Below are 17799 nucleotides of genomic sequence, written 5' to 3'. Positions count from 1 at the left end.
TTTCCTTAATACTGATGTATTATGTTTTTATAGATAGTACCTAATCGTCGTTGGAATCAACAACTCAAAAACATAAAAATAGGAAAATCAAATCAACATAGAAATGGACATATATTATGGAAAATATTTTCTCGTATTCATTCAAAACCGATTAATATCCGGTGGTTTAGAACCGGTTCTCATCCATACGAAAAAAAACTGTCTAGCATCGAATTATATACAGCTTTCTACGAATATAAAATTCTACATTTCATATTCGCGGAAAGCTGTTTGTAATACGATTCTAGAAATAACTAATGACATACTACACTTTCTCAATTGTACCTAACTGTCTCAGGAATCATTTTGAAGACTTTTTAACAAGTTATATTCAAATCAGAAATCTATTTGTTTCTGGTCTTTGATAGTAAAAAATTTACACATTTATCTCTGTTTGCTCAAAAGTCAGTACCCCGTTATCAAGTTTGTACTTCTGAATATTTTCAGGGAAATTTTACCTCCTCAAATCTTTATATATCGTATTATACATAATAATATAAATATATACTCCGACGAGCCCCGTTTAGGGCCATAAAGGAGGTGCTAACATAAAAGTCAAGCTTCTCTCAGGTGTTTGTCAATCTTTACTTTGAATTGAGCCAGGCTGGTAGAGGATTTTATTTCACTTGGGAGATTGTTCCAGCCTCTTACAGCTCTAGAACTAAAAAAGTTTTTGCCAATCTCTGTTCTGCGGAAGGGTAGATTTAAGTTCAAATCTGGGTTAGGTACAGATAAGCGGGTTGAGACTCTGTTGGGGTTTGATCTTGTGAACCAGACTTCAGGATTAACATTGCTTATGTTGTTTAAAATCTTGTAAGTTTCAATCATATCTGCTCTAAATCTTCTTTGTGATAGAGTTTTACTTAGGTAAAAAAAGAAAAAGGAAAAATAATCTTCTATTGATCTTTTTGTGACATGCATAATTTATAAAAGAGTTAAAAAATTATCTGTTAACATTTTTAACTAATATTTAAATTCCCTATTAGCATGACATTATTTTGAAGGAGTAAACAAGGACTATTGAGTCCATAAGAATCATTGTAGTTAGATAAATATTCGGATAAAGATAAAAATGTGTTTAGACTAGTGATACAAAAGGACGTTGAGTAGAAAGATCAGAAAGACCTCATAATAGGAAAACGTCGCCACACAAAAACTTGAATATAAAAGGAGAGGGTAGTTTTTCGTTTGTTTGTTAGGTTATATTGGGTTAGGTCACCGCAAGTGTAGGCCCCGTAGGGTTAGGACCTTCCTAACTCCACATTTTTCAATTTTGCTATAAAAAGAAGGTAGGTAGGTGGGGGGGGGGGGGGGGGTTTGTGATCGACATGAACTTTGAGGATAGCATCCAAAATATTGTTATAATAATGACATAACAATCAAAATTTTAACAGGGCATTTGTTTCAATTTAAGATAAAATCTAGATATAAACATTAATTTGAAAGCCAATTTTATGCCTAAATGAATATAAACATTATATTAATTGTTAATAGTTTATTTACAAGCGCAGCTTATATATAACTAAGGCATTCCATACGTCCTTCTGTACGTTAAGAGTGCAAGCCTATCTTGATAAAGCAGTGTAATTGTCATTTTCTTAATACCCCTAAAGAAATTTCACAAATGACAATATAACATGTAGTGTTATCCTCTTCTGAAAATTATTAATTTTGTTGTTTCATATATGTTTATTTTCAAAATCAAAAGGCATAAAAACTATTTAGGCACAAAAAAAGCAAATATCATTTGTACATGGAAAAGCATAAAATGCTATATGGCATACTAACCCATATTTTCCAAAGTAAATTATAATAAGCCCTGCAAAGATATATAGCAACAAATCTTAATAACCACCCTTCTCTCTCTCCTCCCTCTCCCACCTTTAACCCTATTTCCCCTTTTCTCTTTTCTAAATATCCCCTGATCCCCTCCCCCCCTCGATGATAAAGCGGCCTTTATTATCATAGATGATAACCATGTAAGAGTGAGTAAGGTAGAGAAATGAGATAATGCTAAGACGCTTACAATACACGGCGCGTGTACAACACAAAACCGTAAATTCAAATATGTTTAAATTAGCAAAATCAGCATTTTTTACATTTTATCCAAAAAAGCTAAATGAAGTGACGATTTTTTAAAAATTTGCTTTGAATAATTTTATAAAAAAATACTATAATTTTGCTAAATATTTTTTTTTGCTAAATTGTTTTCACGCTTGAAAGCGCAAACCATGCACACTCACACACAGGCGCACGAACCTAAGCAAGAAGGGTAGATTTGTGTATAGATAGATAGATAGATACTGAGGGTACCACTGCTACTAGGCAGGTGAAAATGGGTGCCTATTATTGTTGTTAATACTTGTTAACTACCTGACTTCCACAGTTCTTTATCTTATTCCACAAACAAACATTCCCATATCACCCGAGCATTTATTTTTATAAAAAAAATGTAGTTAAAAAGTGCAGAAATATATATGTTCAACAAGTGAAAATAAATTAAAACACCTGCTGCATTTGTGGTTAGTTATAATATGCTATGCAGGTAGCTTAATAGTTTCAAATACAAAGACCTGTGTTTTGGTTAAAAAATGTGATTTATTTACATAAAAAATATGTAGCATTTTTGTGATAAAAATGGTTCTAAAATGTAAAAATAGTTTAAAAACATAAAATGCGTAAAAAAAGTGACTGTATCTAGTGAAAAATCAAATTTAAAAAGTGAATAAATAAGTATAAAAAATGGGTAAAGAAAAGAACCCGTACCATATGCCCAGGACATGCCAGTCAGCCATCCTAGTACTGCAGCTAATATCAACATTTGAACGACAAATTTTCGATTTTCTTGGCTATATGTGGCTTCCTATTTTAGGTAATGCTTTAACTTTTATAGCTAGATTGAAATAAAAATAAATTTAATGAAACAAAATAGATTATTTTTCTGATAGATTTATTTAAGAAAAATGAAAATATTTTATTTATTAATTTCTAATGGTTGCGCCATTAGCACTTAGAGGCTCGGTATTCGAAAGTAGAGGGCAGAAAATATGCTTAAAACCATTCCAAGGCATAAATTAAAGATAAGAAAAACCATTTCTAGGGCCTGATATCTAATTAAGTTTAGGTGGTTAGCAAAATCTTAATGAAAGAAAAAACCTTACTACTTTAAAACTCATTTATAATTTTATAATTAATTAATGCATATTTTTTTTATTTCAGGAAACTTTCTGAACATAATCTTTGTGATATTTGGTTTGTTTGGTGTGCACCATCATAGAACTCCATACCTCTTCACATATACTATATGGACATTAGGTAATATTCAGGGATTTTGGGGATAAGTCAATAGTTTCCATCCAAGAGCATAGATAGTACCGGAACCCCACATCTACTTTTGAAAAAATTTAATATGATCTTAATCTATAATCTCTGCGCGTCCTATACCTGCAATGTCCTAACATTGCAAGGCTACCATTTACCCAATATAACCTAACCTGGCCCAAAATACAAAACAAACACACGTAAAACTATCCCTCTTAAATTATTGTCAATTTATATTTCGAAATAAGGGGTGTGGGGGGGGGGGTGTTTTTTTTTGCGCGGCGAGGCAACTTATAGGTAACCTCCTATAATACAATCAAAGGTACATCCCAAATAACAATACCTGTAGATTAAAATTTTTGGTTTAAAAGTTTGAACACTGCTAGTTTGAGAACCAACCATATAATATTAATAAAAGTAGTCATACAAGTTTTTTTATGTCCACCTGGCTGTTTGGCTTTGTAATAAGTATGAGAGTTTTTGTTTAGTTTGTGCTTCTCTGGTTTAATTCGAAATGCCCGTCCGTCTTTAAAGGAAGGAAATGGAAGCATAGTGAATTTCTAAGCTATTACCTATTGAAGATAGACAGTTGAATTTTTTTGGTGCAGATTCCCTGTACTATAAAGCAATGAGCATAACTTTTTATATATTTTACTTAGTCTGTCTGTCTGCCTGTCTTGCCACAAAAGACATATAATCTAATCGTGATTTTCTATATGTTTATCATATTCATTTTTTCTTCAAATTTTCTTACTCTTTTTTTATGATCACTAAACATCTGCTCCATAACTCACGTTGTCAATTTTTCAATCCATGATCTTTTATATCGAGCCAATAAAATTATTAATATTTATAGCAATTTGCTGTATATGAAAAACCTAAAATATTTTTATATTTTTCAGTATGGATAGCCTACAATGTGTTCATAATTTGTTTCTACCTGGAAGCTGGTGATTTGGATAATAAGGAAGATGTTTTAAGGTAATATTTTTGATAGAATTGTCCGATTAGATTAAAACCTATTGTTTCTCTGTATTAATGTTATTTAAGGTTTAATGATTAGTTTTTTAAGTAGCATAAAAAAATTAATTGGTGGACAATTTTAGATGATGTTTTTTTTTTGTAAAACCCAATAAAATTAGATATTAAACTCTAAAGTTTTAAGCTAACGAATCTTCGAACGAGTTTATTAATACTATTTACTGCCAATTGTTACCTAAACATTTTTATTAAAAATATCTTCTTGAAAAGTTATGAGTTTTATTCATTATTATTATTAGTTGACTAATATTAATTGATTGTCTTGTTATGAATGCAGTTTATTAGTTTAATATTCATGTAAACTTATTAATAACAAATTAGAATTTTGTTATAGTTTTATTCTAAAAGTTTAATTTGTATTTTTTGCTTAGTTTTGGAGCTGGAAGTTTTAGTTGGTGGCTGACAAATTCCCCTGGATGTAAACCTGTTTATAATATCAGGTATACATTCATAGATACCTGCAAATATAGATAGACTTATTTAAGAGGTTAACTAACAAACAAAATATGAATGTTACATATTTAATATTTATTTAGACATTAAAATTTGTTTCAATGTAAAACTTTATAAACTTTAGATAAAACTATAGATAGACATATAAATAGGTGTATTTAGGTGTATTTGATTTCTGAGATATTTTGGACTTTATATGCTAGAATTCACAAAATCAATTTCCTTTTATTTTTACACCCAATGATGAAGATCCAACACACACCATGCATATTTTTATATTAATTCTGTATAATTACTATAGGGCACTATTATAGACGTCCCAGTGGGGTGGAGGGGTGTTTAATGTTTATTCCCCTAAAACATTAGAAACCCCGCTTTAATGCTTGGACGTCCTTCAGCACTATCATATATGGATAAAAAAAGATAATTATGTAGATGGATAGATGAATAAACAAAAATGATGGATAACAGAGCTTCATACACAAATATTTTAAGCATTCCTAACCCCCACACTGGTACTCCACACGTCCAAACTCTATATAAGAGTGACTTATAGATAGATAGAAAAACAGCAGAACATATTAATGGAGAGATAAAACTACAGACAATAGAGCTTCATTTACAAATCTTTTAGTATCTCCGACCCCACCGCTGTGGTGCCCCCACGTCCCAGCTCTATAGAAGGATGCTATGTCAGATTTGAGAAGATAGAAGTTACACATGCAGCCATACAGCTGGTTCTAGCCACTCTAGGTAACAAAATCTTTATATTGTAAACTGGAAAAAAATTAAGGATTAATGAGATCCAATATATATATTATTTATAGACAGTTGTCCGCGGATAAGTAAATGAAAATGTCCTGAAGGCTTGCATCACCAAGAAAGGGTGTAATTTCTATATAACATTGCTACACTTGTACATGACGTTGTTACATCTAGCAAAAATACAGTAATGGTGCTTTTGACATAAACCTTTAATAGTTTATTTGTAAGACATTGATTACTAGCTTACAAAAATAGTACATTATTACTTAGATGTTGTACAAGAATTGCATGTACTCTGATAAAGAGATCCTCGCAGCTGGCTAAAATAACAATATCCCCCATTTTCCCCGTCAATTTATCCATGTGTATCCTATATCTATTGATATAAACAACGTAACAACTGATATTTACTTTGACGTTTTATTTTAAAAATGCCAGCATTAAGGCTCTAATAAATTTTGATTTTTAGGTGTCTGTTTGAGCATTTTTCTGATTCACTACATCAACTCAGTTGTAACACCCCAGTTGGAAAAGCAGGGGGTGAAGGCGATGTATTCTATTGAGTACTCCCCCACTAGAATTGAAAGGTAATACCTACACTTTTTATATACACTCGGAATAAAACCAACATCCAACAGACAACCAACTCTTTGATTTGAAGTCCTAATAGTGCACTAAAATTTGCACCTGTTATTGTAACAAGACATTCCTTTACATTTACCCTTATTGTCATACTTCTGTTACTGTAGCCTTTAAAAAAGACTTAGTCTTGATGTGGTTTGACTTATTATCTTACCTATGGGGAGCAGACGCTAAAATGCTTTAATTAACTAGAACTAAAACCAAGAATAGCTATTTCTCGCATCGTATTATAAACAGCTCTGCGCGGATATAAAATGTGCAATTATAAGATTAACACCAGTTTTTTAGCCCCGAGTTGTGATTTTCTATATATTTATTCTTGATTCTTACCGTTTACCATCTTTTCTTTACATCACTAAGTCCGTATGTCCTCCGTAGATTGTTTTAGTGCTTCGCTACATATACATTTTATCATCCTTGTTTTATCTTTTTCAGTAATCAAAATACATTGGAACAAGAAACAGATTTACATCAAATAGAAAATGGAGATAGGCATATGACACCAAGAAGGGTTAAACGAAGATCTTATAGGTATAAATAGATAGATAGATATAGATATATAGATAGATTTACTTCAAATAGAAAACGGAGATAGGCACATGACACCAAGAAGGGTTAAACGAAGATCTTATAGGTATAATACAATAGATAGATAGATAAAGAAGTAGATAGAGAGATGAATAAATAGATAGATTTACATCAGTTAGAAAATGGTGGTAGAAATATTACACTAAGAAGGGTTAAACAAAGATCTTATAGGTATAAATAGATAGATAGATAGACAAATAAATAGATAGAGAGATAGATAAACAGATAGATTTATATGAATTAGAAAACGGAGATAGGCACATGACACCAAGAAGGGTTAAACAAAGATCTTATAGGTATAAATAGATAGATAAACAAATAGATAGATAGAGAGATAGATAAATAGATAGACTTACATCAATTAGAAAACGGAGATATATACATATATGACTCCTAGAAGGGTTAAACGAAGATCTTATAGGTATAAATAGTGAGATAGATGGATAGATAAATAGATAAAGAGATGGATGAATTTAAATAAATAGAAAAAGAAATGGATAGACTAACACTCAAATAAAAAATAAATAGAATATAAGTTAAATTATCTTAATGTAATAAAAGATTTAAAAATATTTCAAAGTTATACGAACAATATTAACCTGAATTAGACAAATAGGTATTTTGATTTTATTTTCATGTTAAACCCAAATTTTCATTTTTTAGGAGTTCAACAAGGAACAATAAAAGCATGAACAGACAGAATAATCGTCAAAGTGGTCGCAGTGCAAGGTAAACATAATAGTTACCAAACTTATTTAAGTCTCTGCTCCCACGTTTGCTACGGATAGCTCATGTCGGTAAATTATACATGATAGAAAAGATTTCAAACTGGGAAAGGTTGTATCTACACAATTATTACTTAAAATCCAGTTTAAACATGTTGATTTTTGGCTTTTTAAAACAACATTTTATTTAATATTAGTAAAAACAACCTATTCACTTGACGTTATAAGCTAAGCATATCTATAAACAAGTCCTAAATTGCAAGTTTTCAAGTAAGACATCCTGTATTTAGGTATTTGTGATAGATTTATACATTTTATCTATTGAATATTTTATATCTATGTATTATATTATCAATCTATTTCAGATCAAGTGGGCGTAGTCACAAATCCATCAACCCAGTAACCCGTTTGATAGACGCTGATCAAAACTGTGCTGACTCCAGCACTTCGAATGACAACGCCTATGGACAAATTAACCCAGGATTTCAGGTACTTTATATATATGCATTACAGACCAAAACAATTATCACCTACTGATCAGTTAGAGATTTTAAATCAATTTGTTTTGTTTCTATACTGATAATTTTTGTACAAGATGCAACCCCACTAGAATCTAGTGGCACTGTAGTTAAAAGGTGAAGGAGGAGACAGAAAAATACGCTAAAACCATTCAAAGACATAAATCACGACTGAAACCATCCAAGGACATATAGAAAGACTGCCAGAAATGAAGATGTCAATCGGTTCAGTGGTTACTGGCAAACAGATAACTTAGTTTTAAATTATAAATATTTGCTTCTCGCCTCAATGGGAGATCGGGTAAGGTCAGGAAAATAGCCTTATACCACCTATTAAAGATATTTATAAAACTTCCCTGAAAAGTAATTCGGACCAGATGCTGCGCAAAATGGTACAAAAAAATGACGTCATATGATAAAATAACCAATGAGAGGCGAGTATATATTTTACCATTGGTCAATTACAATGTATACTGGCCTCTCATTGGACAACTTTATAGTATGACGTCATTTTTTTGTTCCATTTTGCGCAGCATCTTCGGACCAGCATTTTCCAAAATCTTTAGCTTCAGTCAAAAAACTTTACTAATTTTTTAAATAGGATTCAAGTCGGCCGAACTCAATTTACAACTTATCCGGACCGCCAACGGACGTCGAAAGCGGCATTCGACCCCACAGCGCATTGACGTCCTACTCAAATTTTCATGGACAACGGCCGCAGCCGGTGGTTACCAATCCGCAGGTAGATACGGAATACATATTCATCGCATCGTATCATAGATATTACCGCGGATATTAAAATGGAGAATTGTATGATTTAATCCAGTTTTATTTATTAATATTTGTGGAAAAATGTCTGTAATACGATGCTCTACATCATTTTTAAGTGGCTGAGAACCGGATCAAATCCAGCGGATATTAATCGGTTTCGAAGCTATATGGAAATATATCTATTATTTTAATTAAGAAACACAAACAATTTAATATTTATACATCTAAATGTATTGATGAAATTTTATGAAACTTTATCTTTGAATAAGGTCATTAATTAGAAATAATTAATGACGGTTTGACTTTGCAGAACATTCGATACCAATAGGCAACTACATTAGTTGGATTCTTTTGGGTGTGTGTGTGTGTGTGTGTGTGTGGGGGGGGGGGGGTTGTGTTAATAAAAACATTTAATTAAATGTTGGGCGCTTTGTGCCATTGTTCAATGCCCTTACAAATCACGCACTTTAAGACATATCAAACTCAAAGTCTTGAACGTCCTTGTTCATAAACCTACCCATTTTGCTGAATTTTAACATAATGTATCAAAATAGGAAAAAAGCGTATTAGGATATAAAAAAATGTATGAGTATAGATGAATAAGTCAATTACCTGGTCAAAGTGGTTGGGACCTTTTCGTCTGCTAGCAAATTGCTTTGTAGAAATTTGGCTGTTTTTATATTTCCGACGCTATTGTCTGATATTCAAAGACTTAATTTAAAGTCTGCACAGGGTCCCCACCCCATGACTTGTATACCACGTAACCCCTCTATTCTTTTACTTTGATGATCTAACAAGTTTTTATTCACAGGGACCAACTCGAGGTGGAACAGTACAGTCCAATGTTACAAACCTTACTCAAGAAAGCCTTATGAATGTAAGTCAATTTTTTTTTTCATAAGTTGATGTTTAAAGAAATAACTATAATGCAAAAAAGGAAGTATTCGTTAAGAACTTGATTTGAAGTGCTAACAAATATTATAAAAAGAACCAATCCATAAAAAAAATAAAGGACTGAAATAAGTAAAAAATAGAGAGAGAAATTCGATATCTTATAGTATAAAATCACGAAACCTTAGAAAAATCGGTATCTGGATTGTTTTATGCTTAAATACTAAAGATTGACAAGAAATTTGAATAGATGCCTAGATATCATATTTCCCAAGAAACTTTTCAGACGGACAGACTACCATCGTTAAATTATAGGGTAGTTTCGCTACTACAAATCTATCTATACATTTATTTATCTAAATTAAATTTACATCTATTTTAGCACAACAAGAACCACAGTCTCGACGCTAGCTATGATGATCTCCCTCCCCCACCACCTGCCCTTACACAGGTATTAGTGTAGTTAAGGTATCCCAGTGCAGAGTTTGCCTGGGATCTAAAGACAAGACCGATAAATTGATGAACATACCGAACAATAAAACACAAAATCACCCCTTTACATATAGTTTACAATTAGTGGTTTCAACGTTTTGACCCTAACTTAACGAAGCAACTAATACAAAAAAGTCCCCAATATTGTCAACCCAACGAATAAGAAAACGTTATCAAAAAACTTTTTGGACTAGTGAAATAAACAACCCAATATTCCCTCTCTTCCTGTTACTAAAAAGCCCCTTGGCCTTATATCTATAGTTGATAATTAATATCTATTAACCTATTTAACTGATGACTCTATTATTGACAATACAAGTAGCGTAGCAACCTCACAAATATTATATATCTATCTGTCTATATCTATCTATCTATCTAGGACAATGATACTGGTGACTCTAGTGACAATACAAGTAGCGTAGCAACCTCACAAATATTATATATCTATCTGTCTATATCTATCTATCTATCTAGGATAACGATACTGATGACTCTAGTGACAATACAAGTAGCATAGCAACCTCACAAATATTATATATCTATCTGTCTATATCTATCTATCTATCTAGGACAATGATACTGGTGACTCTAGTGACAATACAAGTAGCGTAGCAACCTCACAAATATTATATATCTATCTGTCTATATCTATCTATCTATCTAGGACAATGATACTGGTGACTCTAGTGACAATACAAGTAGCGTAGCAACCTCACAAATATTATATATCTATCTGTCTATATCTATCTATATATCTATCTATCTAGGACAACGATACTGATGACTCTAGTGACAATACAAGTAGCGTAGCAACTGCACAAATGCCTGTACCAACCCTACGAGGAAGCACGAGACGGAATGAATATGTTAATATTCCCCTTCCTAAGGTAATAATAAAATAAATAGGACATTATCCAAAAGAAGTGAAGTTTATTTAGTAAGATGGACAGCAAGTAAGTTTGTAAAATGGATGAAAAATTTTCAGATAAATAATTTTTTAAGTCGTGAAAATATACTATATATCGTAGACGGACGGACAACGGTAGGTATACATAAGATATGCATTGGTCGATGTAATAGTCTAAAACTTTCCTCTCACAAATGCCCCGAGTTATGCATTATATTCAAGCTAAATTATGTAAATATCTTTAATAAAACTTAAACTTATTTTTCAGGAAAACGTAATGCAAACCAAGCAAAAGCCGGAGCCACAAACCGAAGTCGGGGGCCAGGGTCGTCTCTCCCCCCACGGGAGCGACGTGTCCTCGCACCCGTCCCAGCACAGCTACGCCAACATGCAGCAGCAGCAGCCGTCCCCTGACAAAAGTTATGGGGAGATGGACAAGTCTAGCGGGTCCGTGCTTACTTATGAGGCGGAGACGCTTAGAGCCACCAATAGTTTAATTAATAATACAAGTAAGTATGTCTTTAAAGTAGGGAAGCTACTCAATTAGTCTTTTATATAGGCCTCTCTGTAATATTCCAGCATTTGACACAATTTATGTTAAGGCCTGTTAATTACATGCAATTAACAACTGTTTTTGCTGTTTTTTTTTCACACAAGACCAATTGACAACGAATCAGAAAACTTCTTTATTACTATATTCTAACAGAAGAAAAAACTTGTTTGCCTCTTACTTTTCTGCTAGTAATAAATAAAAGTTGTGTAGTTGATTTTGTTTATTTATAACAATAGAACCAAATTTAGGTACAAGAAAGTTTGTTTAAATACTTACTAAATAATGAATATTCAATTTCATTTATTTTTTCTAAAATTTATCTATAATCTACTTTATTTAGGTCTCTACAATGACCCCTACACGATAGGGGGAGGTAACCCATCCCAGAACCAATGGAATTCAAACCAACAATATATGTACAATGGTTTCAATGGTAAGAAATATTTTTTTGCTTGAGGGGTAGGGGTTATATTTCTTCAAGAGGATTTCTTGTGATTCTCAAAATAGTATTAACCTTCCCTGGACCTATGACAAGCTACACAGTTAAGAAGAATCTTATCAGTTTAGCGAGATTTTTCGGTACAAACAGACTCACAGACATTTTGTTACTTTTATATGTATGAGGCCAGAGTTTGTCTAAACGTAAACCAGTAAATGGTCTAAATTAACTGTAACTCCTTTATTGCTCTATAACTAAGTGTAAATGGGAGAGAAGCCTAAAATCAAATTAGCTATCTAAGCAAAATGTCGTATATTGTGATTTATTGACAGATTTTGTAATTTTTTTTATATTTTTTTAGAACCTGATTACGGTCAGATGGGTCAGCCTATGCCTAACCTTGAGAAGCTGCCAGCCCCGCGGCCTCCAGAGCGCAGCAGCTCACAAACTCCGCAAAAACCAGTCAGGTATGAATCATAAACGTCTAAGATGGAGTGTTTGTCTACGCCTTCAATGCTGAACCCCTCATTTATCTTCTTTTGAATACATAAGATTTCCCCCCCCAAACCTTCACCCCCGCAATAAAAAGCTTGGATGTCTTTTCTGTATCAAACAGGCATCTTAGGGGACAAGATAATGGATTATAATTGGATGTATAATATACACTACATACTAATCATGATAAAAAAATACTTTCTGTAAACTAATATCATTAGAGGAGAAGTTTGTACACTGGTTTATTGTAAAATCAGATAAAGATTTTAGTAAAGTTCCTCATTTTTTAATGTTTAGCTCCCTTCCTGAAGCTTTAATTTTTCTAAGCCTTTTAATTTTTGAAGCCATGTAAAAGTTTAAAAATATTTCTCTTAATTTGTCTTTGGTTTTATTTGTTTTAAAAATTATATTTTTCAAAATCATGGGATCTAAAGGAATAAGACAAAGGCCGATACATTGATCATCGTCCTAAATGATGATACACAAAATTCCCTCTCCTGTAGATTACAATTACTGGTTGAAACGATAGGACACTTAATTTAATGATCACCAAATCAAATTCAATGGTTGTTAAGCCAACGAATTAGAAAACGTTTTAATAAACTTTAGGGACTAGTGTAACAAACAGCCCATTGTCCCGTTCCTTGCTGATTAATATCTCTCTTTTGAATCATATTATTTTTAGTAACGGAGTAGGAGCCTGCAGCAATGGCTATCCCACTGGAAACTTGCCGCAGCAAAATGGCGGCTATCCGCAGCCAGCCGCAATATATCCGGCCACTCTAAGCCAACCAATGCCAGGTAGGGATGGATAAACCTCAAATAGATAAATATAGTGAATATAACAATACATAGACAAAAGATTAATCTGAAAATTGAAATAGGAAAAAAAATGTTACTGTTGGTTAAAGTAAACTGAAAATTTTATTTTAAATTAGACTCCTAAACTAATATATTAATATTGCAAGATATCTGGGTGGATAGATAACAAGATAGATAAACATAAAGACATATAAAAAATGGAAAAGTTATCAGTTTCTTTGGCAGTTTAAAAATAGAATTATTGTCATAAACAATTACTTAATATATTATTAAGTGATAAAAAATAAATCATTTGAATAAAAAAAACCTTATTTTCAGGAAACGAGCATCAACAAAATGGTGGGGCAAAAATCCCACGCGGGCACGCGGCCAGGGACAGAGCTAGCCTGCGGCTCAAACAACGGAAAGAAATGGAAAGCAGATCTCAATTACAGCATCAAAATAAACCCGCTGAGGGTAAGAATTAAAGATAATTTTTTAAAAATTTCAGAACAGTTTGACTTAAAAAAAACATATAACAGTATTTGAAACACAATTAGGCAATTTATTTTAATATTTTACTACGGTTTCTCATTAGAATCTTTGATAACTTTATGTTGAATGAAATCTTATTTTGATTTGTTTATAAAATACTTTTGCCTTGCTTAAAATAATAAGACAACATGTTTAACACATATTTGAATTATGTATTTTGTTGCTTTTGATTTTTTGCTTGCTTAGTGAACACTTTGTAAGATATATGATGCTTTCCCTTAAAGTTCCATTCGAGCACAAAAAGCTTTGTTTCGGAACGCAATCCTAGCCGTTCTCGAAATCTTAATCTCAAGCCCTCCGAATGACCAACATGTGAAGTTTACAAATGTGTATTTATTACCATGAAAACAGTGAGTCTAAAACAAAAATATAAGAATTAATATCATAAAATTAATGGTTATTATTTTTGTAACATCGAGGTTGCGTGATTTCAATTTAATGAAAAATATGAAATTTATAAAAAACTTTAAATTGGCACGAATCATATTAAATAGCATCAGAAATTGATAATTTTAGAATAAAATGATCAATAATATAAAGGAAAATATTCGTATGTCAAAACTTAGCAGTTAAATGGTCTATTTATTGAAAAATTAATGTTTTAAAATTTCTTCATAAAATCATACCATTTTATACTTAATTTCAAGAATTAAAGATAAATTCTTACCACATATGATGTCAAACTAAGCAGGAAGGCTTATTTGAGATATTCCACACATCAGAGCACATGTATATTAAAGCAATACATTATTTTTATTCACTTAGCTCCTCACGTGGGACTAATCAAAGGAAAAGTGCGCGTTTCTTTTGTCCGTTTACAAGCCACGCGCCGCGCGGAGATAGTTAGGAATGCCGCGTAACACACTCATTCTCTAGGAAATTTGGTGTAAGGAAACAGGGATTAATGGGTTCGAACTTGCCAGGGAATACAAGAAAAACATACCGAAACAAGCTTTTTCTATTGTTGCAGTGCAGTGTATCAAATCTACGTGGCTAACCTCTTTCATTTACTGAAAATTTGGAGGTGGTCTGTGGTATTTCTCGACTAGTCACTTTGAGGGAAATCGCCAGTTATTTAAATGACTGATTTCTTAATTATTGTGCATGCTGATAATGTTTTTGGTTATTGAAAAATTTATAACGGTGAAGGATTACATAGATAACTTTAGAATAGACACGCTTATTTCCAAGTATTAAATTTAACACCCGAATAAAAACTATTTAATTTCAAACTTGCCTCCAATTTGTTTCTTAAATACTCAATTTAAGACATAATTATTATTTTTCTCAATGTTATAGTCCAAAAGCATGACAAACAGACATTTTAAGGCTTGATTTTAGAGAATCTTTGCTTATAGAATATTGGTTATGAACATAATGATTTTTTTAGAAAAGAATTTTGTCATAAAAATTTACATATCACTATGTTATCAATGGACCTGAGCATTTTAGTATAGGGATTATGGTGATGTAATTTGTATAAAATATAAAAAAGTAAAGTTAGTTTTAATGGCGAAAAAGTTATAAGCAATAATTAAAATAGACTAATTTTGCATGTTTGAATATTTTATTTTCTAGTAGGAACTGGCTATGAATACGGGCAATGGTTTGCATCATACCAAAGATATTGAAAACATATAGTGCATGTTGATTGATTGTTTACATGAACAGGTTTAGTATTTTTATACTTCGTGGGAAGGATTTTCCAGTATTGCTTCGAAACCGTTGGATTAGAACCGATCCTTAGCAATACGAAAAAATCACATATAACAACGTATATTACTGACAATATTCCGCGCATATTAAAATAAAAAAAATATTAGCCCGGGCATTCGTCCATTAAAGTCTAACAAAACTGGATTTAATCTTATATTTTTTTTTCATTTTAACATCCGTGGAAAGCTGTTTATAATACGATGCGATAAATAACTACTAATATATTTTGCATGGTTATTGGCTTGGTTATGGTATTGAATAGTAACAATTTTAATTGTTAGGTTTGTCTACAAAAAGTTTATGGTAGCTATAGGCTAGGGGCGAACTATTACTATTATAAACCTAACCTTTCGATAAACTACTTTTATTCGCATGGTTTTGGTGATAGTTTTTGTTGTTGGTGTTTTAATGTAAGCATGTTTATCAAATAAAGAGTTTTAAAGTTTTTTTTAGATACTCAAAAAATTTGTTTGATTGAAATGAGAATTAACTTAGCACATTGGACAATAAAAAAGACCAGCTTATGCCAATAACGAAATTAATTTGGATAAAAATCCTGAAACCTATGCGCGTATTTCAGCTGTCTTGGGGGGGGGGGGGGGGCAACACATCGTAAAATTGACGAACTCTTTATTTGCCCCCATAATATTATTTTAGATTTATTTCGCTTATTGGTTATACCTTATTCCTGGCAAAAGACGATAAATTGATGCACATCCACAATGATGATAAACAGAATTAACCTTTCAGTAGAATTGTTAGTTTTAACTAACTAAACAAGATGAGAAAAGACAACTAATAAAAAAATCTCAAAAACTTTGGGTAATTTTAGTCCAATATCTTTTCATCCCTAGGAAGGTTTATCTTCCTTATTTATTAACCATTTAAAAATTTTCAGGTAATCATGGAGATGCCAACTATTACTCTTATCAACAACAACAACAACAACATAAATACAGCAACGGTGGTCCCGCCTCTTTGCAACCAACCGCCAGTTCCTCGCGGCCAGCCGCCCAGCTGCCGCACCACATGCAAAATGGTCACGGACCGTCCTCGTTGCCCCCCTCCAACAATTCGGCGGCGGCTGATGAGCCGGAAGACCGATGGTTCATGAAGGATAGCATGAGGCCGGTTGGTGCCGCAACCCATGGCGCTTCCTGTAAATGTTACAGGTGCCAGCGAAAATTGACCGCTATCTAAAAGTGATAAAAATGAAGAAAAAACAGATAATTATTTCACAAAAATAAAATAAGATACGAAACTTTAGTGAATGTATAATTTAATATGCTATTTTTTTCATATCTAAGTTAATACTGCCTTAAGTGCAATTGAAAAATTCTCCATGAAGACATTAAAAAGTGAAAGCTTGTAAAGCTAAAATTAATTAATTTTATATCAGAAACATATTGTAAATATATTCATCTCATATCACTACAAGCAGAGAATATCTCATATCATTAAAATTTGAAATTAGTACCTTATATCTCTACTTAAATCATATAGTTATAGACTGCCTAAAATATTTAATGTATATATTTTTTTTTACAGGTTTTTCACTAAAAAGAGCAATACAATTTTATGGGATCATCTCAAAAAACGCCTATCTCAAAGATTTATGTGAAAAATAAAGAGAAATTAAAAAGTTCTAACCTAATTAAGAAAACTTACGTATAAATTGGCAAGTATTATAAAATCTTACAGACAGACGGAAAGTTAAAGTTAATAGTGTAGCTGCGCTACTTAAATTGTATTCTAACTGCTCTTTTTTGTTGTTAAAAACTCTGTAGATATAGTCTTAAAAATATATTGATATTTAGAAAATTACCAAATAAAATGCAGTTTTTGCCATATATTGTAATTTAGCTCAATTTCACAGAAATTTTTCAGTATTTTTGTAAATATCTTGATTATTTTTTTACTCAATAAATTTTAATTGTTAGCAAATATATCTTCTTTTTTAAAATAAATCTATATTAATAAAATCCGTCAATTTTAAGCCAAAATTAACCCACATTAATTTTTCGGCCTTAGCACTGAGCAGTATTTCATAAGTAAGTCACGAAACCTTACTTTAAAAATTTGAATTT

General features: G+C 31.8%; 1 protein-coding gene across 3 annotated transcripts; it reads left to right on the top strand.

Moving 5' to 3' along the window:
• Positions 1-2326: 2326 nt before the first annotated feature.
• NKAIN (Sodium/potassium-transporting ATPase subunit beta-1-interacting protein) lies at positions 2327-17483 on the top strand. 3 transcript variants are annotated; one of them, XM_080172954.1, is made up of 20 exons: positions 2327-2911; positions 3259-3354; positions 4263-4341; positions 4773-4841; positions 5489-5607; positions 6089-6206; positions 6697-6792; positions 7513-7578; positions 7940-8063; positions 8694-8834; positions 9675-9740; positions 10137-10205; positions 11014-11133; positions 11422-11662; positions 12047-12139; positions 12507-12612; positions 13326-13441; positions 13781-13918; positions 15575-15667; positions 16611-17483. In XM_080172954.1, exons 1-19 carry the CDS (start codon positions 2782-2784, stop codon positions 15625-15627), a joined length of 2040 nt encoding a protein of 679 aa, XP_080029080.1. In that variant the 5' UTR covers positions 2327-2781; the 3' UTR covers positions 15628-15667; positions 16611-17483. The 3 variants fall into 3 exon arrangements, with proteins under 3 accessions (XP_080029080.1, XP_080029081.1, XP_080029078.1); XM_080172955.1 differs by having other exon boundaries at positions 2338-2911; positions 15578-15667; XM_080172952.1 differs by lacking the exon at positions 15575-15667 and having other exon boundaries at positions 2338-2911.
• The last annotated feature ends 316 nt before the right edge of the window (positions 17484-17799 follow it).

This window comes from Acartia tonsa, chromosome 9 (assembly GCF_053477335.1).
Source record: "Acartia tonsa isolate MP-2025a chromosome 9, ASM5347733v1, whole genome shotgun sequence".
NCBI lineage: Eukaryota > Metazoa > Arthropoda > Copepoda > Calanoida > Acartiidae > Acartia > Acartia tonsa.
The sequence above is the reverse complement of the archived record's forward strand: the minus strand, read 5'-3'. Positions and strand labels throughout refer to the sequence as shown.

What these genes read in the sequence shown, in the direction of transcription:
- NKAIN (XM_080172952.1), top strand. Translation starts at nt 2,782, where the DNA reads ATGGGTAAAGAAAAGAACCCGTACCATATGCCCAGGACATGCCAGTCA. An exon ending in TATGTGGCTTCCTATTTTAG is followed by an intron (nt 2,912 to 3,258) that starts GTAATGCTTTAA and finishes TTTTTATTTCAG; the next exon opens with GAAACTTTCTGAACATAATC. An exon ending in TCCCCCACTAGAATTGAAAG is followed by an intron (nt 6,207 to 6,696) that starts GTAATACCTACA and finishes TATCTTTTTCAG; the next exon opens with TAATCAAAATACATTGGAAC.